The sequence below is a fragment of the Jaculus jaculus genome, chromosome 10, assembly GCF_020740685.1.
Source record: "Jaculus jaculus isolate mJacJac1 chromosome 10, mJacJac1.mat.Y.cur, whole genome shotgun sequence".
Taxonomy (NCBI): Eukaryota; Metazoa; Chordata; class Mammalia; order Rodentia; family Dipodidae; genus Jaculus; species Jaculus jaculus.
This window is the reverse complement of record NC_059111.1, coordinates 92,526,374-92,551,292: the sequence shown is the minus strand read 5'-3', so window position 1 is coordinate 92,551,292 and position 24,919 is coordinate 92,526,374. Positions and strand designations below refer to the sequence as shown.

At 48.8% G+C, this 24,919-nt stretch overlaps 1 protein-coding gene across 1 annotated transcript in view; it reads left to right on the top strand.

The window, feature by feature from the left end:
• Podxl (podocalyxin like) overlaps nucleotides 1-16,335 on the top strand; it is a 64,969-nt gene extending 48,634 nt beyond the window's left edge. Inside the window, exons 2-8 of the mRNA XM_045160391.1 lie at nucleotides 5,539-6,138; nucleotides 7,772-7,995; nucleotides 8,514-8,585; nucleotides 10,873-11,020; nucleotides 11,262-11,323; nucleotides 11,629-11,799; nucleotides 12,700-16,335. Of these exons, the coding sequence (XP_045016326.1) occupies nucleotides 5,539-6,138; nucleotides 7,772-7,995; nucleotides 8,514-8,585; nucleotides 10,873-11,020; nucleotides 11,262-11,323; nucleotides 11,629-11,799; nucleotides 12,700-12,897 (1,475 nt within the window). The 3' untranslated portion in view covers nucleotides 12,898-16,335. The remainder of the gene's footprint in view (nucleotides 1-5,538; nucleotides 6,139-7,771; nucleotides 7,996-8,513; nucleotides 8,586-10,872; nucleotides 11,021-11,261; nucleotides 11,324-11,628; nucleotides 11,800-12,699) is intronic.
• The last annotated feature ends 8,584 nt before the right edge of the window (nucleotides 16,336-24,919 follow it).

Sequence of the window (24,919 nt, the reverse complement as noted above, 5' to 3'; positions counted from 1 at the left end):
AAAGTGTGCGCCACCAAGCCCGGCTGACTGAACCATTTTAGTCCATTTTCTTCTTTCTTTCTTAAAAAACTATTTATTTTTATTCACTTATTAGAGACAGAGAGAGAGAGAGAGAGAGAGAGAGAATGGACCCCCCAGGGGCCACTGCAAATGAACTCCAGACGCTTGTGTCACCTTGTACATCTGGCTTACATGGGTCCTGGGGAATTAAACCTGGGTCCTTTGGCTTTGCAAGATAATGCCTTAACCACTGAGCCATCCCTCCAGCTCCACCCTTGAGCCATCCCTCCAGCTCCACCCTTGGGTATTCTGGTATAGAAATAAAATGGGAGCTGGAGGGATGGCTCAGTGGTTAAAGTGCTTATATACAAAGCCAAAGGACCCAGGTTCAATTCCCCAGGAGCTATGTAAGCCAGACGCACAAGGTGGTGCATATATCTGGAATTCCATTTGCAGCAACTGGAGGCCCTGGTATACCCATTCTCTGTCTCTCTCCCTCTCTCTGCCTTTATTTCTTTCTCAAATAAATAGAAATAAAATATTCTTTTTTTTTTTTTTTGGTTTTTTTTTTCGAGGTAGGGTCTCACTCTGGCTCAGGCTGACCTGGAATTCACTATGTAGTCTCAGGGTGGCCTCGAACTCACAGCAATCCTCCTACCTCTGCCTCCCGAGTGCTGGGATTAAAGGCGTGCGCCACCACGCCCGGCTTGAAATAAAATATTCTTTTAAATGCCCAAGCATGGATATCAAGGATTAATATCAAGGAAATAGGCCTTCTTGTCTCATGATTCTGTCGGCTGAGAAGTTCAGACAACTTCATGGTGTCGTTCGTATCTCATACGGGCCCCTTGGCGGGTGGTTCCCCCGGCAGCCATGTATGTTGGAGAGAGCTCACATGGTTAAAGGTGGATGCGGCCGTTTGAATGTTTGTCCCCAATAGACTCGGGTGTTAATTAAGACTGAGTGTGCAGCTTCTGTCCCTAGCAGGCTGACTTCTGCTGGAGGAGGCGTGTCTCTAGGGGCGGACCTGAAGTGCAGCCTAAGGCAGGCAGAGAGTAGCCTGTAGTAGTAAGCGGGCTCTGCCAGGGTTCCCTGATGTTTGGCTGCCAGTGCTTTTTGCCCTTGTCTGTGGTGCTGTCGGTGGTGAATCTGTGAAAAGGGACCAACATCTTCCACCACTATTGAACTTTCCCCTGGATCTGCAAGCCTGAAATCAATCCCATTCCTCCCAGAAATTGTGTCTGGTTTGGCAGTTCATCCTGTAACAGGGGGCTCAGGGTTCAGAAAAGTCCTTGAACTCCAAACCCTCTGTTCATCTCTCTCTCTCTATTTTTTTTTTTTTTTTTTTTTTTGGTTTTTCCTGGTAGGCTCTCACTCTGGCCCAGGCTGACCTGGAATTCACTATGTAGTCTCAGGGTGGCCTCGAACTCACGGCATTACTCCGACCTCTACCTCCTGAGTGCTGGGATTAAAGGCGTGAACCACCAAGCCTGGCTTTCACCTCTAATTTTAATCAAAGTATTCAATAAAAAAAGACTGAGCAGGATAATTAATAAATTATTACATTTATCGTGGGAAGTACACAACCAAGAAAAGACACCCACGTGGCTGGAGATCCCACGTGGAGGGCCTGTAGAATCCCTAAAGTTCTGCTTGCAAGCACTACTAATAGAAGAGTGTGTGTGTGTGTGTGTGTGTGTGTGTGTGTGTGTGTATGTGTATGTGTGCGTGTGCATGTGCAACAGATTGGGATCTTGTCTAGTTTATAGAGTAGCTGTCTTTGCAGAGAAGTGTTCCAGCCACCTCCATAAAACTGCTGCAGGTAAGGCTGTGTAGGCAAGAGGCCCCCCACTGCCCAGGCCCAAAGCCAGGCTCCAGATACTCACTGGCGCCCCCTTCAGGTCGGCTTGCTCCTGAGCTGTCATGACCTCCTACTGCCATGGGCAGTTAGTGTCCCCAGCATGACACATGGCTTGCGCCTCACCGTGACGAGGCTGACACACTGACATCAGGCATGTCCAGCCTAAGATAGGACGCAGAGTCTTATGATCATCCAGTCTCAGAGGATAGATAGGGAATAGCCCGGGCGGACCGGCGAGGTAGGTGCTGGCTGGCCACGCCATCCCTTCCCGCCATGCCTTTCCTCCTGTTCGAGGCTTCCCCTCTGCGGCCCCGTCATCAAGCAGGCCGTGTCTCCACGGTCAGTACCCCCTCAGCGCTGGCCCTCACCCTGGATGCTCTGACAGTGACCCCCGGCTAACTTTCCCTCTCGTACACCCCCTCCCTTCACACCGTGCAAAACATCAGGCTTGCGAGCCCCCTCCCCAAAACTTTTTGGCTTAAACTTCAATGGCTTTAAAAAAATTTTTTTAAAAATTTATTTATTTGAGAGTGACAGACACAGAGAGAAAGACAGATAGAGGGAGAGAGAGAGAATGGGCGCGCCAGGGCTTCCAGCCTCTGCAAACGAACTCCAGACGCGCACGCCCCCTTGTGCATCTGGCTAACGTGGGACCTGGGGAACCGAGCCTCGAACCGGGGTCCTTAGGCTTCACAGGCAAGCGCTTAACCGCTAAGCCATCTCTCCAGCCCTTCAATGGCTTTTTAGACCTAATTGAAATTCACCAGCCTTACTTAGGTTTCATTTTATGTGGAATATGATTTATCTTCATTCATTTTTGGTTTTTCGAGGTAGGGTCTCACTCTAGCCAGGCTGACCTTGAATTCACTATGGAGTCTCAGGCTGGCCTCGTACTCATGGCGATCCTCCTTCCTCTGCCTCCCGAGTGCTGGGATTAAAGACGTGCGCCACTACGTCCAGCTTAAAAAAATTTTCTTTTGATATTTTATCTTATTTATTTATAAGAGAGAAACAGGCAGCTAGAAAGAGAGAATGGGTATGCCAGGGCCTCCAGCCACTGCAGACGAATTCCAGATGCATGTGCTACCTTATGCATCTGGCTTACATGGGTCCTAGGTAACTGAACCTGGGTTCTTAGGCTTTGCAGGCAAGCCCCCTAACCACTAAGCAATCTCTCCAGTCCTGGAATATGATCTTTTTAAAATTTGTTTTTAAAATTTTTTTGTTCATTTTTTTTAAATTTATTTGAGAGGGACAGACAGCAAGAGAAAGAGGCAGAGAGAGAGAGAGAATGGGCGCACCAGGGCCTCCAGCCTCTGCATACGAACTCCAGATGCGTGCGCCCCCTTGTGCATCTGGCTAACGTGGGTCCTGGGGAATTGAGCCTCAAACTGGGGTCCTTAGGCTTCACAGGCAAGTGCTTAACCGCTAAGCCATTTCTCCAGCCCTAAATTTTTTTAAAAAAGCAATTTATTTGTGCACGTGTGTGTCAGGATTCATTGCCACCACAAAATGTGCCCGTTGAGCCATCTCCCCAGCCCCATGGGATATGATTTTTTAAAAATATTTTTATTTACTAAGAAGCACAGAGAGACGGGGGGTGGGGGGAGAAAGAGGCAGATGTAGAGAATGGGTGCACCAGGGTCTCCAGCCACTGCAAACAATCTCCAGACACACGTGCCACTTTGTGCATCCATCTGGCTTTACTTGGGTCCTGGGGAATTGAACTCCAGTCATCAGGTTATGTAGGCAAACACTTTGCCGCTGAGCCATCTCTTGAGCGTCTGGGATGTGATTTTTTTTTTTTGTTGTTGTTTGTTTGTTTGTTTTTGAGGTAGGGTCTCACTCTAGCCGAGGCTGGCCTGGAGTTCACTACGTAATCTCAGGGTGGCCTTGAACTCACGGCGATCCTCCCACCTCAGCCTCCCGAGTGCTGGAATTAAAGGCGTGCGCCACCACACCCAGCTAGGGATGTGACTTCTAAGAGATCCTTCTTTTGCTCTCAGAAATGTCTGGATGGCCCACAACTTCTGAGGCCCTGCACATCTCAGCCACTCCTCCCTACGTTCCCCAAACTCCAAGCACACTCCTAGGACTTCCCTTAGCGACCCCCCCCCCCCCGCCCCGGAGGCCTTTTGCAGGCTCTGTTCTCTTTCCTTGTTGCTCATTTCTTAGCTTTACTGGTCACCAGAAGGCCACCTTTCCTTACCTCTCAGCCATGCTCCTGCCATTCTAAGTTACCAACCTGCTGTTCTGTCTGCATTTCCTCTCCTGGGGGGGCATGTGGATCCCGTTTGTTGGCTGCCTCTGCAGGGCCCAGCGTGTAAACGGTGCCTTCAGTAAGCGGCCTGTTAAACCAGTGAAAGCTTCCTTCCCCACCAGGGAAGGTTAAGCCACTGGGGTTGACACACAGTTCAGGCACTCGCTCAGCCCACAGTGGGATCAAAGTGTGGATGGTCTGTGGTCCATTTGTCCTTCTAGGCTGTGTGGCTCTTGCCTGGACTTGCAACAAGGCTAAAGCAGCTCAGGAAGCATCGGGTCCTGGGGATGGGGAGAGAGCGGTGCCTGGGTGCAGAGCCCTGTGACAGACTTGAGGGGCTGTCTGTGTCTAAGTCGGGGAGACCGCTGTAGCCTCACTGTGTAGCCAGGGGTCTTCCTCCTTCACTCTACTTTCCTGTTTCAGCCCCAGCTGCCTTGTTCTTTTTTTTTAAATTTTTATTTTTAAATTTATTTATTTGAGAGCAACAGACACAGAGAGACAGATAGAGGGAGAGAGAGAGAATGGGCGCGCCAGGGCTTCCAGCCTCTGCAAACGAGCTCCAGACGCGTGCGCCCCCTTGTGCATCTGGCTAACGTGGGACCTGGGGAATCGAGCCTCGAACCAGGGTCCTTAGGCTTCACAGGCAAGCGCTTAACCGCTAAGCCATCTCTCCAGCCCTCTTTTTTTTTTTTTTTTTTTTTAAATCCCCAGGTAGGGTCTCACTCTAGCCCAGGCTGACCTGGAATTCAGTATGTAGTCTCAGGATGGCCTCGAACTCATGGTGATCCTTCTACCTCTGCCTCCCAAGTGCTGGGATTAAAGGCGTGTGCCACCATGCCCGGCTTCCAGCCTCCTTGGAAAAAAAAAAAAAATTAGGCTGGAGAAATGGCTTAGTGGTTAAGGCGCTTGCCTGCAAAGCCGAAGGACCCAGGTTTGATTCCCCCAGAGCCCACATAGGCCAGATGCACAAGGTGGTCCATGCATCTGGAGTTCGTTTGGCAATGGCTGGAGGTTGTGGCGCGTCCATTCTCTCTCCGTCTCTCAACTAACTAAATAAAATATTTTTTTAAAAATGTATTTTTATTTATTAGAGAGAGGGAGAGGGAGAGAATGGGTGTGCTAGAGCCTCCAGCCCCTGCAAACAAACTCCAGATACATGCGCCACCTTGTGCATCCGGCTTATGTGGGTCCTGGGGGATCAAACCTGGGTCCTTTGGCTTTGCAGGCAAACACCTTAACCGCTGTCATCTCTCCAGCCTCCCCCCTACCCCGACCCCTTCTGAGAGCACTCCAGAGAGTGCAGCGGATTCCCAAATGATGCAGGCCCCCAGCGGGGCAACTGCAGGGACGGACCGACGGACGGGCGGCAGCGGCTAGAGGCCAGGGCTGACGTTGTCTTTGTGTTCTTTGTCTGCAGCAGCCAAAGACCCAAGTGGCGAGACCTCAGCCACCACCACCAAGCCCACGGCGACGGGCCATCAAGACCCACCTACCCAGCCCGCCCGCGTGGCATCGCCGGAGACGCACCCAGCCAGTGCCGCGGGGACCACGCTGGCTCAACCCCAGGGGGGCGGCTCGACGGCATCCACGGGCCCGGTGGTGACCACGGCCCCCGCTCCGCCACAGACTTCCGTGCCGCCCTCCAAGACCGATGCCAACGTAAGGGAGGGCATCCCTACTGGCACCGTCAGCGCCTCCCAGGATGACAAGCTGCCAACCACCTCCCCAACTCCAGACAAAGAGTCAGCCACCACCGGCGACCAGAGCAGCGACGGTGGCGTTCCCACAGCCCCCGGGGGGGCCCCGACCACCCTCTCTCCCTCCCCCCAGCCTACAGACCCGGTGGGCACCACCCAGGCCCCGCCGCTTCCCACGCTCGCCAGCACCGCAAGCCCTGGCCAGCCCCCAGAGGCTACTTCCGAGGGGCAGCTCAGCTTGGCCACAGTCGCCAGCACTTCGGGGCCCGCGTCCAGCCCTGCTCTCTCCACTGCGTCCCAGAGGGCGTACCCCACGCCCAGTAAGTCGGGCCTCGATTGTTCTTGCTAAGCAAGGGGAAAAAAAAAAAAAAAAACCAACCAACCTTGCAGTGCTCTGCGCGTGCTCATGCGCAAGATGGAGGTGTGACCCTCCTTCCTGTCCAGTGCCAGCAGCCAGACCCAGCCCTGGCAGAGACCAGCGGTGCGTGCATTCTGATGGTCTGCCCAGGGTGGCACAGATAAACGTGCCAGAATCTCCCCCCAGATCAGGACTGTTGTAGGAAACCAGAACACCGCCTCTCAGGCTGGTCTCATGGCAACCCACCATTAAGAACGCTCTTGGATGTCACGTTGTGATCCAAGGACACACATCCAACATGCCTAATGAAGCAAACATTGCATTAAATAGGGACTCTGTATGTTATATACCTTGATATTTTTTTCTTTCTTTTTAAAATTTTTTTCTGTTTTTATTTTTATTTATTTATTTGAGAGTGACAGATTGAGAGAGAGAGAGAGGGAGGGAGAGGGAGAGAATGGGCGCGCCAGGGCCTCCAGCCACTGCAAAAGAACTCAAAACGCGTGTGCCCCCTTGTGCATCTGGTTAACGTGGGTCCTGGGGAACCAAGCCTCGAACCAGGCTTCACAGGCAAGCGCTTAACCGCTAAGCCATCTCGATAGCCCTCTTTTTTGTTTTTTTTTTTTTAAGGTAGGGTCTCACTCTAGCCCAGGCTGACCTGGAATTCACTATGTAGTTAGTCTCAGGGTGGCCTCCAGCTCACAGCAATCCTCCTACCTCTGCCTCCCAAGTGCTGGGATTAAAGGCATGTGCCGCCATGCCCAGCTTACACCTTGCTATTTTTCTATTCAATTCAATTCTGTTTCCATTTATTGACTTTAAAAAGTAAAGTGGTATGGATGGGGCTGAAGAAATGGCTTAGCGGTTAAGGCGTTTGCCTGCAAAGCCAAAGGACCACGGATCAATTCCCCAGAACCCACGTAAGCCAGATGCACAGGGTGGTGCATGCATCTGGAGTTCGTTTGCAGTGGCTGGGGGCCCTGGTGTGCCCATTCTCTCTCTCTCAAGTAAATAAATAACAAGTAAGTAAAAATAAAATATTTAAGTAAATCTATGGATGGATCTTGAGCCTTGGGGATCCTGAACCATCTTGGCTCACTGACCTATGTAGTTCTTGATAGTAGCTTGGGACTGTGTACTTCCGGGAATCTGAGGGAGAGCAGGTGCCCTCTACCCCAGGGGAAGATGATGGTCAGTTGCATCCTGTAGTACAGCGTGAGTTTGGGGCTGGGATGTCCCATTCTGCCAGCTGTTGGCATATGGCTTGGGACAAATCACGTAGCGTCCCCTCACCCCCAAGCCCCAGTTTCCGTGTTTATAAATAGGGGCGGTGAGAATACCTTCCTCTGGGAGAGTACCTCTGAGGTACGTAGCCCCAGTAGTGGACATTAGCTGAGGCTTCCTCGGCTCAGTTCTTAAACTGCTTTGCCTGATCTGGCCTGTCCCTTAGCATGGTCCAGGCCTCCTCTTAAGCCTTTCGGTCTCTTCTGCCTCCTGTCTGCCGGCTTTCGCTTGGGACAAGTAAGGAGCCCAAAGAGACTCCTTCAACAGGCCTCACTGGTCTCTTCTCACAACCTCTGCTCTGCCCATTACAGCACTGCCAGGCATCTCTGAAGAAACTGAGCTCACCTCGAGGCAGATGCCAGCCGGTCCCACGCAGCCTTTCTCCACTGCCCCGCAGCCCACGGGATTGTCAGCAGAAACTGGACCGACGCCTACTATTGGTGAACCCACAAACCTCAGCACTATCTCGGCTCCAACTACTACCCCAGAACACCCCAGTACACCCTCTCCCACTTCAGCTTTTGGGAAGAACAAGGTAATTCCGACAGGGGTGGATAGGAAGAAAACCCTAACTCAAGAGAATCCTGCCTGTTTATTTATTTTATTTTATTTACTTATTTGAGAGAGAAAGAGGGAGAGAAAGAGAGAAAGAAAATAAGTTGACACGCCAGGGCCTCCAGCCACTGCAAATGAACTCCAGATGCACGCGCCACTTTGTGCATCCGGCTTACCTGGGTCCTGGGGAATCAAACCTGGGTCCTTAGGCTTCATAGGCAAGCGCTTTAACCGCTAGACCATCTCTCCAGCCCACGCCTGCTTGTTCTTCACTCTCATCCAAGGGCCCTGATGGGTTTTGAGGAGAGGCTGTCCATTGGCCCCTCTCTCCTCTGCCCTTGGTCAAGCCTGGGCAGCCAGGGCCATACCTGGCTCTGAAACTAGCCAGCTATGCCCTCAAGCTTGTCACGGGCACCCTTTCCCACCCACGAAGAGGGGCGAGTCCAAGATCAACTGACTCCGATCCTGAACCTCCATTGTGTGGCCTCTTTCTTCCAGGTCAAGTGTGATCCCGCCATCAGGCCAGACGAGAAGCTACTCATCCTGAACCTCACAGAAGCCCGCCTCTGCGTGAGTATGCTCAGCAGAGCCCCGACCCCAGCTTGGGCCCCGTGCTCCTTCCCAAAGGGATTGCGTCTAGGGCTTGCATAGGACGTGGCCCTTCCCTGTCTTACACAGCCACAAACCACCATTCAGGTTTCTTAGTCAGCCACCTCCATGGCACTGCCTTAACGGTTAGGTTTCCTCAGCTGTCCCTGGTGTAAGAGTCCGGAGACCCTGGTCATAGCTCCTTTGTCTTTAGATGTGTCTTTGGTAGGTAGTTCTCTTTGAAAATGAGGCCTTTTGTTTGTTTGGTTGGTTTTGTTTTTTTTTGAGGTAGGGTCTCGCTCTAGCCCCGACCTACCTGGAATTCACTCTATAGTCCTCAGGCTGGCCTCGGAACTCACAGCGATCCTCCTACCTCTGCCTCTCAAGTGCTGGGGTTAAAGGTGTGCACTACCACGCCCAGCTTGCAAATGACTTTTGGGGGCTGGAGAGATGGCTTAGCACTTAAGCGTTTGCCTGTGAAGCCTAACGACCCCGGATCGAGGCTCGATTTCCCCAGGACCCACGGTTAGCCAGATGCACGAGGTGGCGCACGTGTCTGGAGTTCATTCGCAGTGGCTGGAGGCCCTGGCACATCCATTCTGTCTGTCCCTTTCTCTGTGTGCCGCTCTCAAATAAAGAAATAAAGTAAACAAAAATTTATTTAAAAAAAAAAAGAAAATGAGTTTTGGTCAGGTTGCATGGTACAGCTGTGTAATCATAGTCACTTAGAAGGCTGAGGCAGAAGGATCATCAGTTCAAGGCCTGCTTAAGCTACAGAATATGGTCAAGGCCAGCCTGGGTAATTTAATGAGACCCTGTCTCAAAATAAAATAGTTAAAAAAAAAAAAAAAGAGGGCTAGAGATATAATATGCTCATTAGAAGAGTTTTTGCCTCAAGTCCCTGTAGGACCACTGTCTGGGAAAGCTCTGCTCCTAACTCAGACACATTAAGCCTTGAGAGTATAAGGGGACACCGGCTCTTTGCTGCCCTCTCCTGGCCAGCGACTATTTTTGCTGCCACCCCTGGGAACTAGAACTGAACGGGACTTGGTTTCGGCAAGTTGGAGAGCTCAGGCTGTCACCACTCTGATGCCACCTGTATTTTGTCCCATTGTTTCTTTCTTGGGTCTGTTTTGTTGACATTTTCCAAATGAACATTACAGAAGCAGACACTTGACCCTCAGGGTTTCTGAAATAGTGATGTTCTGCCTAGCCTGGGCCTTGAAAGGACAGTGTGTTGTGGCTGAACTTGGCAGATGGTACTTATGAGAAGCATTTTTCTCCTTTGCTATAAAAAGGGAAAATGAGGGCTGGAGAGATGGCTTAGCGGTTAAGGCACTTGCCTGCAAAGCCAAAGGACCTAGGTTCGATTCCTCAGGACCCACGTAAGCCAGATGCACAAGGTGGCACTTGCGTTTGGAGTTCGTTTGCAGCGGCTGGAGGCCCTGCCCTGCCAGTCTTTATTTCTCTGTCTCTCTCTCTCAAATAAATAAATGAATAAATAAAAATATTTTTTTTTTTTAAAAAGAAAGGGAAGATGAGGGCTGGAGTGATGGCTTAGTGGTTAAGCGCTTGCCTGTGGAGCCTAAGGACCCCAGTTCAAGACTCCATTCCCCAGGACCCACATTAGCCAGATGCACAAGAGGCGCACATGTCTGGAGTTCGTTTGCAGTGGCTGGAGGCTCTAGCACGCTGATTCTCTCTCATTCTCTCTCTCCTTCTCTGTCTGTTGCTCTCAAATAAATAAATAAAAATAAACAAATTTTAAAAAAAGAAGCAGAATTAAGAATCAAGGGCGCATCAGTGAGGAGGCCCTCAAGCCATGCCCCCTCTTCCTTCTGCTTAGGCCTGTGTAAGCGATCCAGCGTACATTCCCACACTGCCCATTCACTGTATGCCACCTTTGCTTAGTCTGGTCTTGGCTCTTGTCTTAACCTAGGACGGAGTTATAGGGCTGTCATTCTGGGGCACAGACTGCCTTGAAGTGGGGTGTGGCCGTCCCCTCCTGGGGTCTTTGAACTGGGCACAAGAGCCAGGGAGTCATCAGTTCAGACAGCATTGGTGTGGTCACGTCCCCCAGTGGTGACCCACAGACCAGATGGCACAGGCTGAGGAGATGGAGGAAGGGGTTGGAATGAAGCTGGGAAGGCAGAGACTGGCCCAGGAGAAAAGTACCAAACTTGACTCTTGGGCACACACAAAAAAGATATATAAAATCTCAGGCTGCTGTCAGGAGCCTTTGGAATCACCCGTGCTCTCTTCTCAACAGGACGGGAGCCCTTCAGATGACAAACTGGTGTCATTGCTGTGCCGGTCAGTCAAAGCCTCCTTCAACCCAGCCAAGGATCAGTGCACTGTCCAGGTGGCACCTCTTCTAGAGAGCCACGCGGTGGCAGTGAAAAGAATCATTATTGAGAGTGAGTTGGGGGTGAGGGGGGCCTCAGGCAAGTGTGGTGGTGGTGAAGGAGCCCCCCTGGAAAGATGGATGAGTCACTTGCCTACTGAGCTCCTTAAGAACTTTCAAGCCACACACCATCCCAGAGAGGCCAGAAGAAGGCTGGGGTACATACAGGACATCCTCCTATTGGGGTCCCCCCTTCAGCTCCCCTCCACATCCTTGGACCCTGGAGGCAGCACCTCTCTCCCTCTCGCCCACAGCAATGCTGCCTCCGCAGGACGTGTATGAGCTGCTGAAGAACAAATGGGATGAACTGAAAGAGGTAAGCGGGCCCTGCCAGCCATGCACGGCGCTGAAGTCTGGCGCCCTCTAGTGTTGGGTGTCACGCACTGCTGTGAAGTCTGGCGCCCTCTAGTGTTGGGGGTCACGCACTGCTGTGAAGTCTGGCGCCCTCTAGTGTTGAAGGTCCTTTGACCTCGCAAGCATCTGCAAGGAGGGGGGCGGGGGCGCAGCAGGTGGTAGAGTAGGCAGCCAGTCCCATATGAAAGAGCCCATGAATGAATGGGGGGAGAGGGAGAGAAAGGCCCACAGTGTTGTCTTGCTACACAAGTTCTCCTCCGCTGCCAGGTGGGAGTCACCGACATACGGCTGGGGCACGAAGGACCACCCGATGACATGAACGAGGACCGCTTCAGCATGCCTCTCATCATCACCATTGTGTGCATGGCGTCCTTCTTGCTCCTTGTTGCAGCCGTTTACGGCTGCTGCCACCAGCGCCTTTCCCAGAGGAAGGACCAGGTGAGGTATCTTCCTCCGTGCCAGGGGAACGGCCCAGCTGCCAGGGGGAATCTCTCACCTCGCTGGACAGCCTGCACGCGAGAGCGGGACTGAGGAGCTCAAACAATGGCTTTAAGCACCGACTCGACCCTGTTCGGTCACCTTGGGTCAGTCTCAAGTCTCTGAGCTTCAGGCTTGCCACCTGCTACCCGCCTTGCACCTTGATATATAAATGGCCCTGCGGGTGCTCATGGAACCAAAATGTCACGGGCCTTGCCAAGCAGGAGGATATGCAACTGCCATTCTGGGAGGCTGAAGGGTCGCAGGTCCAAGGCCAGCCTGTGTGAAAACCAAGCAAACTCCCCGTCCTTAACAGGGCCCTGTTCTTGGCCCTGGTCGCACACTATTGGGAGCTTTAAGACAACTCCCATTCCTGGCTTCCTCACGTGCCAAGGTAGTCTCTGGTCAGCGCATATGTTAAAGGCTCCTGTGTGTCTGCGACACGTGTCCTAAGTGGGGAAGACCATAGGGACCACCGTATCCATCTCGCCCAGGCTCTGGCAAGCCCTGTCACCTGGTGTGAGGGAGATTGTCTTCTCAGTCTTGCCTAACACGCTATTATATTATGAGGAGCCCGAGGTGGTTCGTGGGAAAGGAATGGCAAAAAGGGCTGAGAAAAGATTAAAAAGTCCCCTACAGAAAAACCTGTCACAGGTTGTCACTGGGGTCAAGGTGAAATCTCTGTGTGAGGCAGGCAGACCTGAAGCCAGGGTGGCCTCCAGGAGGAGCCACCTCTACAACCGAGCACCGTGTGTGTATTCTAGCCAGATCGGGGGGGCCCCCCTGGGCTGAATCGGGGGAACGTGTTGTGTAACGGCTCAGAGATTTTACCCTCTCCCGGGCTCACTGTCTCCACTCTAGCAACGACTCACAGAGGAGCTGCAGACAGTGGAGAACGGTTACCATGACAACCCGACACTGGAAGTGATGGAGACCTCTTCTGAGATGCAGGAGAAGAAGATGGTCAACCTTAATGGCGAGCTAGGGGACAGTTGGATCGTCCCTCTGGACAACCTGACCAAGGATGAGCTAGATGAAGAGGAAGACACACACCTCTAACCGGGTCGGCTAGCTGCCAGCCACAGACAGTACCACAGAACTGCAGACCACCCCAAGTGCCATTTGGACAGGAGAGGAAAACTCCTCCCCGTGCAAGGAGGGAAAGGACTGGGGGAGAGAGAGTGGACACCCAAGGGTTGCCTCCTCCCAATCCACAGGGCCTTAATTTCTTTTCCCCTTGTCAAGCTGAACCAGTCACATGCTGTCTAGATCCATCTTCTAAAATAACCCACTAGTGCCTGAGCCCAGAGCTGCTGGAAGGCGAGAGGAGGGAGGTGAGCAAACCACGTGAAGGGACTCGATCCTCTGGGAGTGGTATGCCTTCATTTCGCAAGGCGAGACGATCCAGGCCTACAAGAGGCCAGGTGATTTGCACAGGGTCACACAGCCACTTGGTGACAAGAGATTGTTTCCTTTAGTCTGGTGTACACTTGTGTCTCCTCCCCAAGGGCAGACTTAGTGAGCTGGTAAGGAGAACAAGCCCTTTCTGTCTCAGGGGGATCTGATGGCTCAAGAGGACAGGTCCCAGGTTTCTTTCTCCTGCTATTGCCTCATCTGCCAGCATATTACCTCAGCCCTCGCCCCCAGTACCACTCAGCCCGTGGGAGATGATTTCCCTGTGTTTGCTTAATGAGATTGGGACTGAACCCACACAGGCCTCTCCCTGTGTGGATGAGGTCTGCTTAAGGGATGGCTGGACAGGTGGCGAAGGGCGATCCTCATCCTGGGATGGCTTCTTGGCAGCTGGTGGCCCGTCATCCAGGGCACTCCTGGAAGATGCTCCCAAGGTCTCTGGCTTTCTCCCACTAGGAACAAATCTGCAGTAGCTACTGAAGGGCAAGGAATCCCTACTCTGTTGCTCAATGATCAATGGGGTGAACCCCCAAAGCCTGGCACATGAGTACTATTGTAGGGACAGACCTGTCCCAAGGCCCTGACCGGCAGAAAGGTGTCTCCGTAGACAATCGACATAAACTGCCAGGGGTTCCTTTTCCACAGGAAAACTCAGGGACTTTTCAAGTTGCTGAGAATGATGCTGTTTTCGTATTGTTTGTCTAATCCAGCCCTCTATCGCCAAAGCCCAAACCCGGAAACTTTCAGTCAGCTTAGATCGCCAGTCCCAGTTCTCCTGTGCCATGCAGAAAGGAGGGCCCAGAACACACAGTATGTTTTAAGGTTCCCCATGGCCCAGTCGCTTGGCACGGACCCAGACTTCTGTTTCCACTTCCCCACATTCCTGGTGGAGCTATTGCCACCCTTGGCTTCGGGCATCTCAGGGATTCATGAAGTCCTCAGCACAGGGGTTATACAGGCTCAGCAGTCCACATGCCTTTAGAAACTGCTGAGGGCAAGACAGAGCAAAGCTTCATCTGGTTGTCTGAGGAGGACGCTACATGGAGTTTTGAACTTGACCTATGAAATCTTTGTTGTTGCTGGGCATAAACTCCTCATGACCAACTATGTGCTTTGTGATAGCTAACTGAAAAAGGATCGGTTCAGGAAGCTTTGGATCCCTCTTTTACAGCCAAGGGCTTGTGATTCCCGAGGGGAAAAGGCTGATAGGGAATCGAGGTAGGACTCCAGAGAGTTGGGGATGCTAAGTTCACAAGAACGTAAGCATGCACCAGTTTAGGAGCTAAGCAAATTGTATTCTAGGGAGAGGTCTGCTTGCTTCCTTCCTTCCTTAGGTCTAGCAATCCAATCCTGCGTGAGAGGCCAGACTAGAGTGCCATTCCTTGTCCCCTTCCTGGTCACAGATACCAGCAACTACTGTTTCTGCAAGTTGATCAAGGACCCTGAACCCAAGGCCTCTGAGAGATGGCTGCCGCCATTAGAGGTCAGGAGTCACTCCAGTCCGGAAGAGTGACACTCTGTGTCCTGGGAGAGCCAGTGCTCTCCTCTCTTATGCACACCCAAATGGCACTGCCTTTTAGTACACCTCGAGAATGGGGTTCCTGGCCCTGGCTTGCTCTTGCCAGTGTACGTAAACGTCATCTTCCCATGTCCTCACTGGGTTCTTAGCGCTGTCAGAGCATTCAGATTCTGGGGCTGGGAAAAGGTAAGAGGAAGCGGGTTCAGCAAGATCTTAAAACCCGGCATACCAAAGAGAAATGAGGACTCTGTCTCGTGTCCCCCCCCCCCCCCAGCTGCAAAATCCATGGTGGGTCTGCCCAAGCCCAGAGGGCAGCATGCGGGGCAGGAGGAGGGAGGCAGGCCACCACACCTCTGAAGGAGGCACACAATGCCCTGCGTTCTAAAACACAATACGGGTTCTATCAGTTGACTCTAGGTTTTCCCCTTCTCGAAGAGAAGCTAGCAGAAAGTTTCTTTAAACTATTTCCTTGTGCTTTTTTTTCTCCTTTTTTGGGGGGACAGTATACTGGTAAAACTTTGAAGAGCAAGTTCAAGTTAACATATATATGCACATTTTTGACAATGTAAATAAAACAGCCACATGTTAACCCCCCCCCCCCGCACTGCTTTAAGTGAGTATACTTTGGGGAAAAAAAAACATTTGTTAGCTAAGAGAGCGTTCTTGTCTCTGAACAAGAATGTAAATGTCTTATCTTACTAGAAATGACAATTTTTTTTTTTTAAATGAAAAGTAGATCAAGACAGCTGGTGAACAAGTACTGTCTTGCAGATGGGGCATTTTTATTTTAAAGCATGGTCCTTGCTCCTTTTGCACCAGCTTCCATTCTGAGTGCAGTAAGGGCTGGTTGGTATTGGTATATTCTGGTTGCAAGGTGACAAGTCTCATCACAGGGAGAAAGATGAAGACCTATTTCAGTCTTTCTACAGGAAAGCACACCTGACATCCCAGAGGTCAAGGGTCCATGGCAGACAAGATTAAAACCTGGGTCCACAGATGGCCCTGGGCCGAGCCTCTGAGGGAATCTGGTGGCCACTCCTAAGCACCAGAGGATAGGATGCCACCACTCATTCGCCAGGATTACCCTGGCGGGCTTGGGAGAACAGGAAGACAACAGGAATGAGGCTAGGCTCTGGAGTCATTTGGATCCAAGATGTAAATAAACGGTTTTCTGCCAAGAAACAATTTTGAACGAACTTCCATTGCAGAACTTGTAGCAGAGCAAGGATCAAAGGGAAAGGCAGAGGGGCACAGAAGACCCACAGCTGAGCTCTTGTCACGGTCACCTGCTGATTCTCAGGTCCGCCAAAACCCATCACCCAGTGGAAGGCGGGGATTGTTTCATGGGGGGGAGGGTCTTTTGTTCTTAGCCAATGGTAAGATGGTTTGCTCAGAAGACTGGGGAGCATATATCTTAGTGGACAGGGGTCTGAAGTACACTGGAATTTATTGAGAAACTCGTTTGTAAAGACTATAGTTAACTACTGCATTTTCTTACAAAATATATTTTGGAAAATTGTACACTGTCAATTAAAATGCTTTTGTGTAAGCTGGTTCAAGCTCTACCATTTTGCTGAGTGGCTTAAGTTCTTCAACTATTTTGTTGTTGTTTGTTTACAGAGACTGAATATGAACATGCCAGGATCTCTTGCCACGGCAAACAAATTCTACACACATGCCACTTTGTACATCTGGCTTTACATGGGTACTAGGGAACTGAACCCAGGATAGTGGGCTTTGCAAGCAAGCACCCTTAATCGCTGAACAATTTTCCCAGTCCCCAGAGTGGCTTTAATCCTTCACTTCCTAAGTGAAGCACTTGAGAATATTAGGCTCCCTAAGTCTCAGGGGTGCAGTAATCTCTGCTGGGTTCTGCCCAAACAAACATGGCGGAGGGTGTCTCTAGGGGACGGTCATTAAGAGGACCTCACTTTCTCCCAAGTTATTACGTCTCTCCGTTCCCCTCTGAGATACTGCCACCAAAGATCCCATGGAACCACGGGGCCCTTTATCAGATGTGAAAACACTGGATAACACACGCACACAGTGTGCCCTCTTCTGCCCATAGAAGAATCTGTTTACTTGTCATAAGAGGCATTTGCCCGTCTCTTCTCCAAGTACACAGCACAGCAGAGGAGGCTGAAGGAAGAACCACACTGGTTCTCTTCACGCTGCATGTTCTCTCAGGGCCAGGGAAGCTCAAATCCCCAGCTTGTGGGAAGAAAAGGACTGCCAGGCAGGTTTTGGTCCACACTCTTGGCTCCTAGACAGAAATTTCTGCGATCTGCCTCCACCTTATGGTTTGCAGAACATTTTTACGTCGGTTATGGGAATCTCTCAACACCTTATGTGGGGGAAACTGTTCAGAGACTAAATCCTCTCTTTGGTTTTAGCCTTAGGCCTTGACTCTTATCTTTCTTTCTTTGATGTTACTTGTTTTTTTCCCCTCCATACTGTTGTGCTTGAGCACCAACCACAAACTTTCTTTACTGTCACCACGATTTTTCTTTTTTTTTTTTTAATTATTTATTTATTTATTTGAGAGCGACAGACACAGAGAGAAAGACAGATAGAGGGAGAGAGAGAGAGAATGGGCGCGCCAGGGCTTCCAGCCTCTGCAAACGAACTCCAGACGTGTGCACCCCTTGTGCATCTGGCTAACGTGGGACCTGGGGAACTGAGCCTCGAACCGGGGTCCTTAGGCTTCACAGGCAAGCGCTTAACCGCTAAGCCATCTCTCCAGCCCAACCACCACGATTTTTCTTAAATCCGGGAGTGCAGCTAACACACTGACAGGCAAACCGGAGTTAGACTTGGGGTGTTTTGAGGTTAACTTCATAGGTGTGCCAAGGCTACAGAAAGGATCCCAACACCAGGAACTCCCACAGGACTTAGGCCTGCTCAGGCACCGTTGTAACAGTGACTCACAGTTTATCGCAAGCCCCAAATGAGATCTAAGACTCCATTCTCTTCCTGAGTAGGTCACTGACCCTGCTCCCTGCCAGCCCAGTTCACTTTTTAAAAGCTGCTATGCTTCTCACATTCACGATCTCACCATATGTGAGATCTTTTCCAAGCCACCTCTTGTCCGTACCCCATGGGAGAAAAAAATAGGACTGCCTTTCCTAACACTGTCATAAATACTAAGTCTATTTCAAAGACTGACCCAGCAGACAAGATCTAGTGCCATTATTTACTTGCAGAGTTGAGACTACCCAACGCTGCAAAAGTGGTCTTTGGTGGGTGTGGAGATTTAAAAAAAAGAACATTCCTGACTCAGACTGCCTACCCCAAGGCTCCAGCTCAGAGGGCAGCTGTTGAACACACTACGTGCACCGCCAAGTGCCAATCCAACTTAGCAGCACAGAGCAGGCCAGGCTTCTCTTTCCCCTGTGGGTGAGTGTCGGATGCACTGGACTGCTCTGCAGACATCAGGGAAGCTGCAGAGCAGGAAGATGGGGAACTGAGCATCGCTCTGTTCTTGTCTACATCTTCTGGGACACCTACCTCAGCAGCAGAGGCCGCAAAATCAAGCCAGAGGAAGAAGCACACTGACCTGCATAACCAGATGAGTTCATGGTAAAGAATGTGGCCTCAGGGCTGGAGAGATGGCTTAGCGGTTAAGCGCTTGCCTGTGAAGCCTAAGGACCCCGGTTCGAGGCTCGACTCCCCAGGACCCACGTTAGCCAGACGCACAAGGGGGCACACGCGTCTGGAGTTCGTTTGCAGAGGCTGGAGGCCCTGGCGTGCCCATTCTCTCTCCCTCTCTCTCTCTGTCTCTCTCAAATAAATAAACAAAAATTACCAAAAAAATAAAAAAGAAAAAAAAAAAAAGAATGTGGCCTCGGTTAACAGAGACTTCAGCTCTGTCACTTAGGGGCACATGTGGCCACCAAGCAGGAATTTCCAGTGGCCGGCCGTCAGTCTCCACACACTCTGTGGAGCAGCTTGGCACCTCAAGGTTTCCTTGCCGACTGCTGTCTTCCACGGGAGATAGGGACAAATACATCAAAGGCAGTATCCCCTGTTTTGAACCTTTTGAGCTAATTCTCCAGAGGATTAACCAAGGCAAGGCCAACTCCTTACCTTATCACTGCACTCCATGTTTTCCTGTTTTGAGAACACAAAGAAATGGTACTCAGAGCCATACCAAAGCACACCCTAGGCAGGAAAGCTATGTAGAAGGGTATGGGCCGGTTTGCAAATGAAGAAAGTATGATATTGTGAGTACCTAGCTGACCACTCAATGCAAGTTCACTCAAGAACATAGAAATCCGATCACACAATAAAGGCCATGGTCTAGCTTTTCAGTCAAATTCCTCCCTAGCAATGCTGCACCTTCATTTGGTATATTTCTGACTCCAGTTTTTAAAAGTCTGGCTCACATTTTCCTCTCAACACTGCAGAGAGAAGCCCAGAACATTCTCAAACTCGGAAACACCTCCCTGTTCTCTCCCTCGACAATTCCTACAGTTCATTTCAGTCTAGTTTTCTCCTAGTTTCTAGCTGGTACAAGCATGCTCTGGAAGTCAATCTACTCAACAAACTAAGATCAACCGAAGCTGGTTGTCAAAAGCAGATTTTAAAAAATCCTGAAATAATTTCCCAATATTCTTGAAAAATGGAAACTAAGAAAAACTGCTTGACCAGTACTTCATCTGAGCACTGATTCAAAGCAAAACCTCCAAGGCTTCTGCAGTCCCTTTCCATCTCTGGAAGCCTGAATAAAACATTTTTCCTTCATAACACACACACACACACACACAATTCTCACCATACACACATCCAGCAAGAGAACTGGTGTACTGGGCTCTCGTCTTTGCAACTGAACTCCAGACACGTGTCCCCTTGTGTGTCACGATTACGTAGGATCTGGGGAGTCGAACATGGGTCCTTAGGCTTCGTAAGCAAGTGCCTTAACCACTAAGTCATCTCTCCAGCCCTGAATAAAACCCTTTTGAGGGAAAAACAAAACAAAACAAAAAGTAGGGCTAGAGAGATGGCTTAGTGGTTAAGCACTTGCCTGTAAAGCCTAAGGACCCTGGTTCGAGGCTCCATTCTCCGGGACCCACGTTAGCCAGATGCACAAGAAGGCACATGCATCTGGAGTTCGTCTGCAGTGGCTGGGGGCCCTGGTGTGCCCATTCTCTCTCTCTCTGTCTCTCTCTCTCTTTCTCTGTCAGTCTCAAACCAATAAATAAAAATGAACAAAAAAAAATGTTTTTAAAAAACACTATAAAGTAGAGCTGGAGAGATGGCTTAGTGGTTAAGGCACTTGCCTGCGACGCCTAAGGACCCATGTTTGACTCTCCATATCCCACTTAAGCCAGACCCACAAAGGCAAGGCAAGAGCAAGGTTTCACATGCCCACTGGGTGGCGCAAGTGTCTGGAGTTTGATTTCAATGGCTGAGGCCCTGCAGTGCCAATTCACTTCCCTCTCTCTAAAAAAAATAAAGTACACAAATGTTTGTTATTTGAGGGTCTCATGTAGTCCAGGCTGTCCTTGAACCTGCTTTGTCGCTGAGAATGACCCTGAGCTTTCTCATCCCCCTGCCTCCAGAATGTCAGAATAAGGAGTGGAGGCACGTACCATCACACGCAGTTTATGTGATGGTGGGGATTGAGCCATGTGCATAGTACATAAGCACTCTGTCAACTGAACCACACCCCTGGCCCCCAAGAACATTTTAAAATGTTGGTTTCAAAGGGCAAACGAGACATCAGGTAGTGTCCATATATAATTTTTTATTAAGAAGATGAACAAAATACATAACTTTCTCGATATGTACATTACATACAATGCAATTCTACAATTGCAGTTCAGCAGAGCACAAAGGAGAGCATGTACCAATCTTGGGACCAAAAACTTACTTGCACCAAAAATATCAAACAAAAGGTAAACCACAGTCATGAACCAGAGAGGGAAGACTTCAGAACACAAGAGCCAGCCCACCACTACCCTGAAACACTGATGCTGGAGAGAGTGGGAACTGAGAATGCACTATTTAAAGGCTCCAACTTGCTCGAGCATAGTGGTGTTCCCCAGTGATCCATGATTCCTGTTTCTCCCAGGATTGTCATAGAAGAGGGTTTGATTACCTAACGAACCTAAACGTGAAGAGCCAGAGACTGATCTGTAATACTGAGGTGGAAGACTTCACACTCTTAGCTGTTTATTATACAAGTTATTTTTTTCCTTTTTTTCTGTTTTTGTTTTTCAAGGTAGGAACTCACTCTAACCCAGGCTGACCTGGAATTCACTATGTAGTCTCAGGGTGGCCTCGAACTCATGGCGATCCGCCTACCTCTGCCTCTCAAGTGCTGGGATTAAAGGCGTATGGCCTCACGCCCAGCTATACGAGTTTATTTTGTGTGTGTGAGACATTTACATATGACAAGACTTACTTTGTAGACTCCTTATATTCTGTTCATGTTATCGGTTTCTTTGGCTTTGGTCTTTGAAAAGTGCCTTGTTTTTGGTTGTGGGTTTAATTATGCCATGTAAAAAGTCCCTTGCAAACAGAAGGCAAGATCTTATAGCATGAATATGTTCCATATGCCTAGAATGGTGCCTCAAGGACTGAAAACTTTAAGTGAGTCTTATAGAAATTTCCGAAAGACCAAGCAGCTCTCCGTGCCGCTGCAGAGCATCATACGCAAAGTTCGGCCTTAAAGATCCTCACGCTATTTTCTGAAGGACCTGAAGTAGGAGCGGGCCATCTATTCGCAAGCAAGCTTCACCTATCTGCATACAAGACGGGAACGACTCTGTTGACATTTGTTTCAAGATCTTTCCCGGCCTTTACCATTTCGGGTAAGGGAGAGTCAGGAAAAGAAAGAGAACTGTCACTTCACAGATGAGGGCTTTCATTCTTTACACTTAATTTCTTAATCTTCTGTGATCAGCCTATTTGTATAATTAGTAAATGCTATTAAAGTCCTATAAAGGCTATTTAACACCCTCCTGCTTTCAAGTGAGCTGGCTTCCAGTGTGGGTCTAGGCCACTATGTCCCCCTGGCAGCAGGTGGAGATGAGGCTCTGTCACCTATGGGGGAGGCTGGATCTTTTCCTTTTAGTCTAATTTCCAGCCCAACTTTGGTTGATTCTGAGACTCCTTATCAGAAAGGATCTGGCCTTCTGTTCACAAAGTATTTCCAACTCACAAGAGGAAACAGCTGATTTTTAAGAAATTCTACCATCTTTCCCAGCTGCCTTATAAACATGCCACTTGTTAAAAATGGGAGCACTGTTTGTTCGCCAGACTAAGACAAGGGGGAAGAAAAAGTCCTCAGCTGCATTGTTCTTCTCTTTGGCAGCTGAAGACCCCACTGTAATAGCTTTTGGGGTGGTAGTAAGGGAAGGCATAGCTTCAAAAAGAATATATAAGTATATATATACACACACAGAATGAAATTTACTCACATAAAAATATCGCCGTATCTTGCCACCTCTAAGCTGAACTCAAGGCTATACATAAGGAATACTATTATATCATTTAACTCATGTCAAAAGACACTTCACACATGTCAAAAAAAGTAGACTGGGTGGGGTGTTGTGGTGCCTGCCTTTAATCCCAGCACTAGGGAGGCAGAGGAAAGAGGACTACTGACTTTCAGGCCAGCCTGGGATTATACAGTGAGTTCCAAGTTAGCCTGGGCTAGTGAGAAAAGGAAAAAAAGGGCTGGCTTAAAGAATAACAACCATACCATCTTGCCCAGGCTAAAGGAAAGGAAATTCACTTTTACCTTTCTGAAAGGATGGTTTACAATTAGGGAAGAAAACTGCTTACAGTTACAATTACTTTCTCATGTTTTAAAAGTTTGTATTTACAGATATAGCTGGCATGTAAAATTAAGCTAAGCCTTTACAAAGGTGGGAGTACCTTAGGACTTCTAAAGTGAACAATTCAACAACACAAAACCCCACCTCTCTGTCTTCAAGGATCCCCTTTCATCCCAAGGTAAATACAGTAGCCACAAGGCCACATGCTCAGCAGCCACTGGCAAATACATGCTGGCCTGGCCTCGGCAGTGTAAGATCTTCTTTTGTTGCAACTGAATCTGTAATGTTCTGCCAGCTGTAATGGAACTGGGACTTACTCCAGACTTCTTTAATTTACTCAATCACAGATATGGAGGAGACCTAAAGACATGCAGAACTCATGTATTTCTTGGCAAAACAGAATAAACAGACTGTTGAGATTATATATGATTAATTTCTTTTAAGGCATGAATATTAGTTCAATTTTATATGAGCTGTAAGGTATGCATATTTCAGATGCCTAGTAAGTGCACACCACACTAACAACGCTGGCTGAACTGTAAGGCTTTCCTGAGAACTACTAACAAACGAAAGAAAGATCCAGCTCAGCCATTTGAGCAACTTCTTAGCTATGTCTATGGGCTCGTTTCCTACATAATGGAGCATTTCTCCTGCCTGCCAATGAATTTGGCATTCAAGAAGTAGTGAATCAAACAGAAAAATGATGTCTGCAGGCTGGTTTCTGTGCAGCAGACAGCTCAGATACCACTGCTGGGATCTAGACTACCATTCCAGATGGTCCAAAGCAAAAGTATAAATCCAATGACTAAGCAAGTCCTTGGGAAACCCAAGAACTACATGTTAAAATGTTTTATTGCTGGTTTTCTCTGGGGATACTTATCAAAGAACTGGCTGAACATAAACAACTGCCCTAACTTAAAATGTAAAGTGCATTACACTAGCTTTTAAAGCTAACTATCTGGAAGAAGGAGAGAACAGTAATATTCAAGAAATGCTGCTTTCCAAAGACTATTCACAACTGGACAATGTAGAAACAGAAGGCTGTTCTTGTTTGATAACCTTTTCCCCAGTATGAGACTCAAAAAATTATTCAGGGTTAAAAATGAAAGGCTTTCTGCTTCACTTAGATTTCTGAACCTTCAAGACCATAAGCAAAACATTTCCATTTTTCCTTTTCTTCTCTGTAGCTCTATCCCTGAGTTTAACTGGGACACTGCACACAAATAGATAATCGCTTACTGCAGCCATCTAAAAAGCAGAGAAACGGAAGACATACACGTTCATATTTGAAATCACTGGTCTCCTTCCTCACTCAGCAGCCTACCACCACCAACTCTTTTGTTGCTGACCCTGGTTGTCAGATAGCATCCACATGAACGTCTGCTTTCAGGCCTGCTTGCTAGTGTTTGGGGACAAGACTACACATTAGAAAATCCAATTTCCATAGGGTTCTAATGCAGAAGATGAACTAGAGCCACCCTTTGCTTTCTGTGTTGTGACCTGGGACCCAGTTCAGGATCTGTAACTTCAGTTCTATCTGTGCCCAAACCACAGTCAGTCTTGAGTTTCCCATGCAGGTGTTTCTCTCTGCAGCACCAGATAGCTACCGTTGTCTTAGTATAACCTCTGAGGAGTCCTCAGGTTAAGGGCTATGGCTACTACTGCTGTCAGGTGATTTTAATCACTGGATTTATGACTGAAAATGAAATTTAGTCCCTTTGGAATCAAATCTAAAAGCGCAATCTCAGCAAAATGCATTTATATAGCTATTGTTTTTATTTAAGAAGAAAATGGAATATCTATTTTCATAACAACCAAAGTCATTTCTAATATTCAAACTGTCAGCAATTAAAATAAATTCTTAACACAGATTCTTAACTTCAGCAGAAAACCAATGTTACTGATGGAGGTAGGAATAGGAAAAAGTTGCCTAAAAGTACAATAAAAAAGGCAATAGGTAGATCTGATGGGATGTTGATTTCCATGTTTTCTGATATAAAACCTGTATTCTGCCAAAAGTCCTGTGACAGTCACTTTTATTACCAGGGAAAAGAAGTCAAATCAGACTCCTCACTAAAAACTGCCACAGCAACTGACACTTCCCACCAGGGAAAAGTGGCCCATGGCATGCATCTTAACCTAAATGCCATTTTGTCTTTCCTATACATTTGTAGTTTCAGTCTTCTTGTAAACAAAGATAATGGAGCATGTTTGTCTCAAAATTAGTAACCTATTTTTTTTTTCAAGCAGTGCAAAGAATTTAAACAATGACAAAAGAAATCTAGGAAGTCTGGGGCTAAAAAAGTAAATTAAATTAGCTAAGGAAACTAAATGGAAATACAATCATAGTATTTCATGAGGAAGC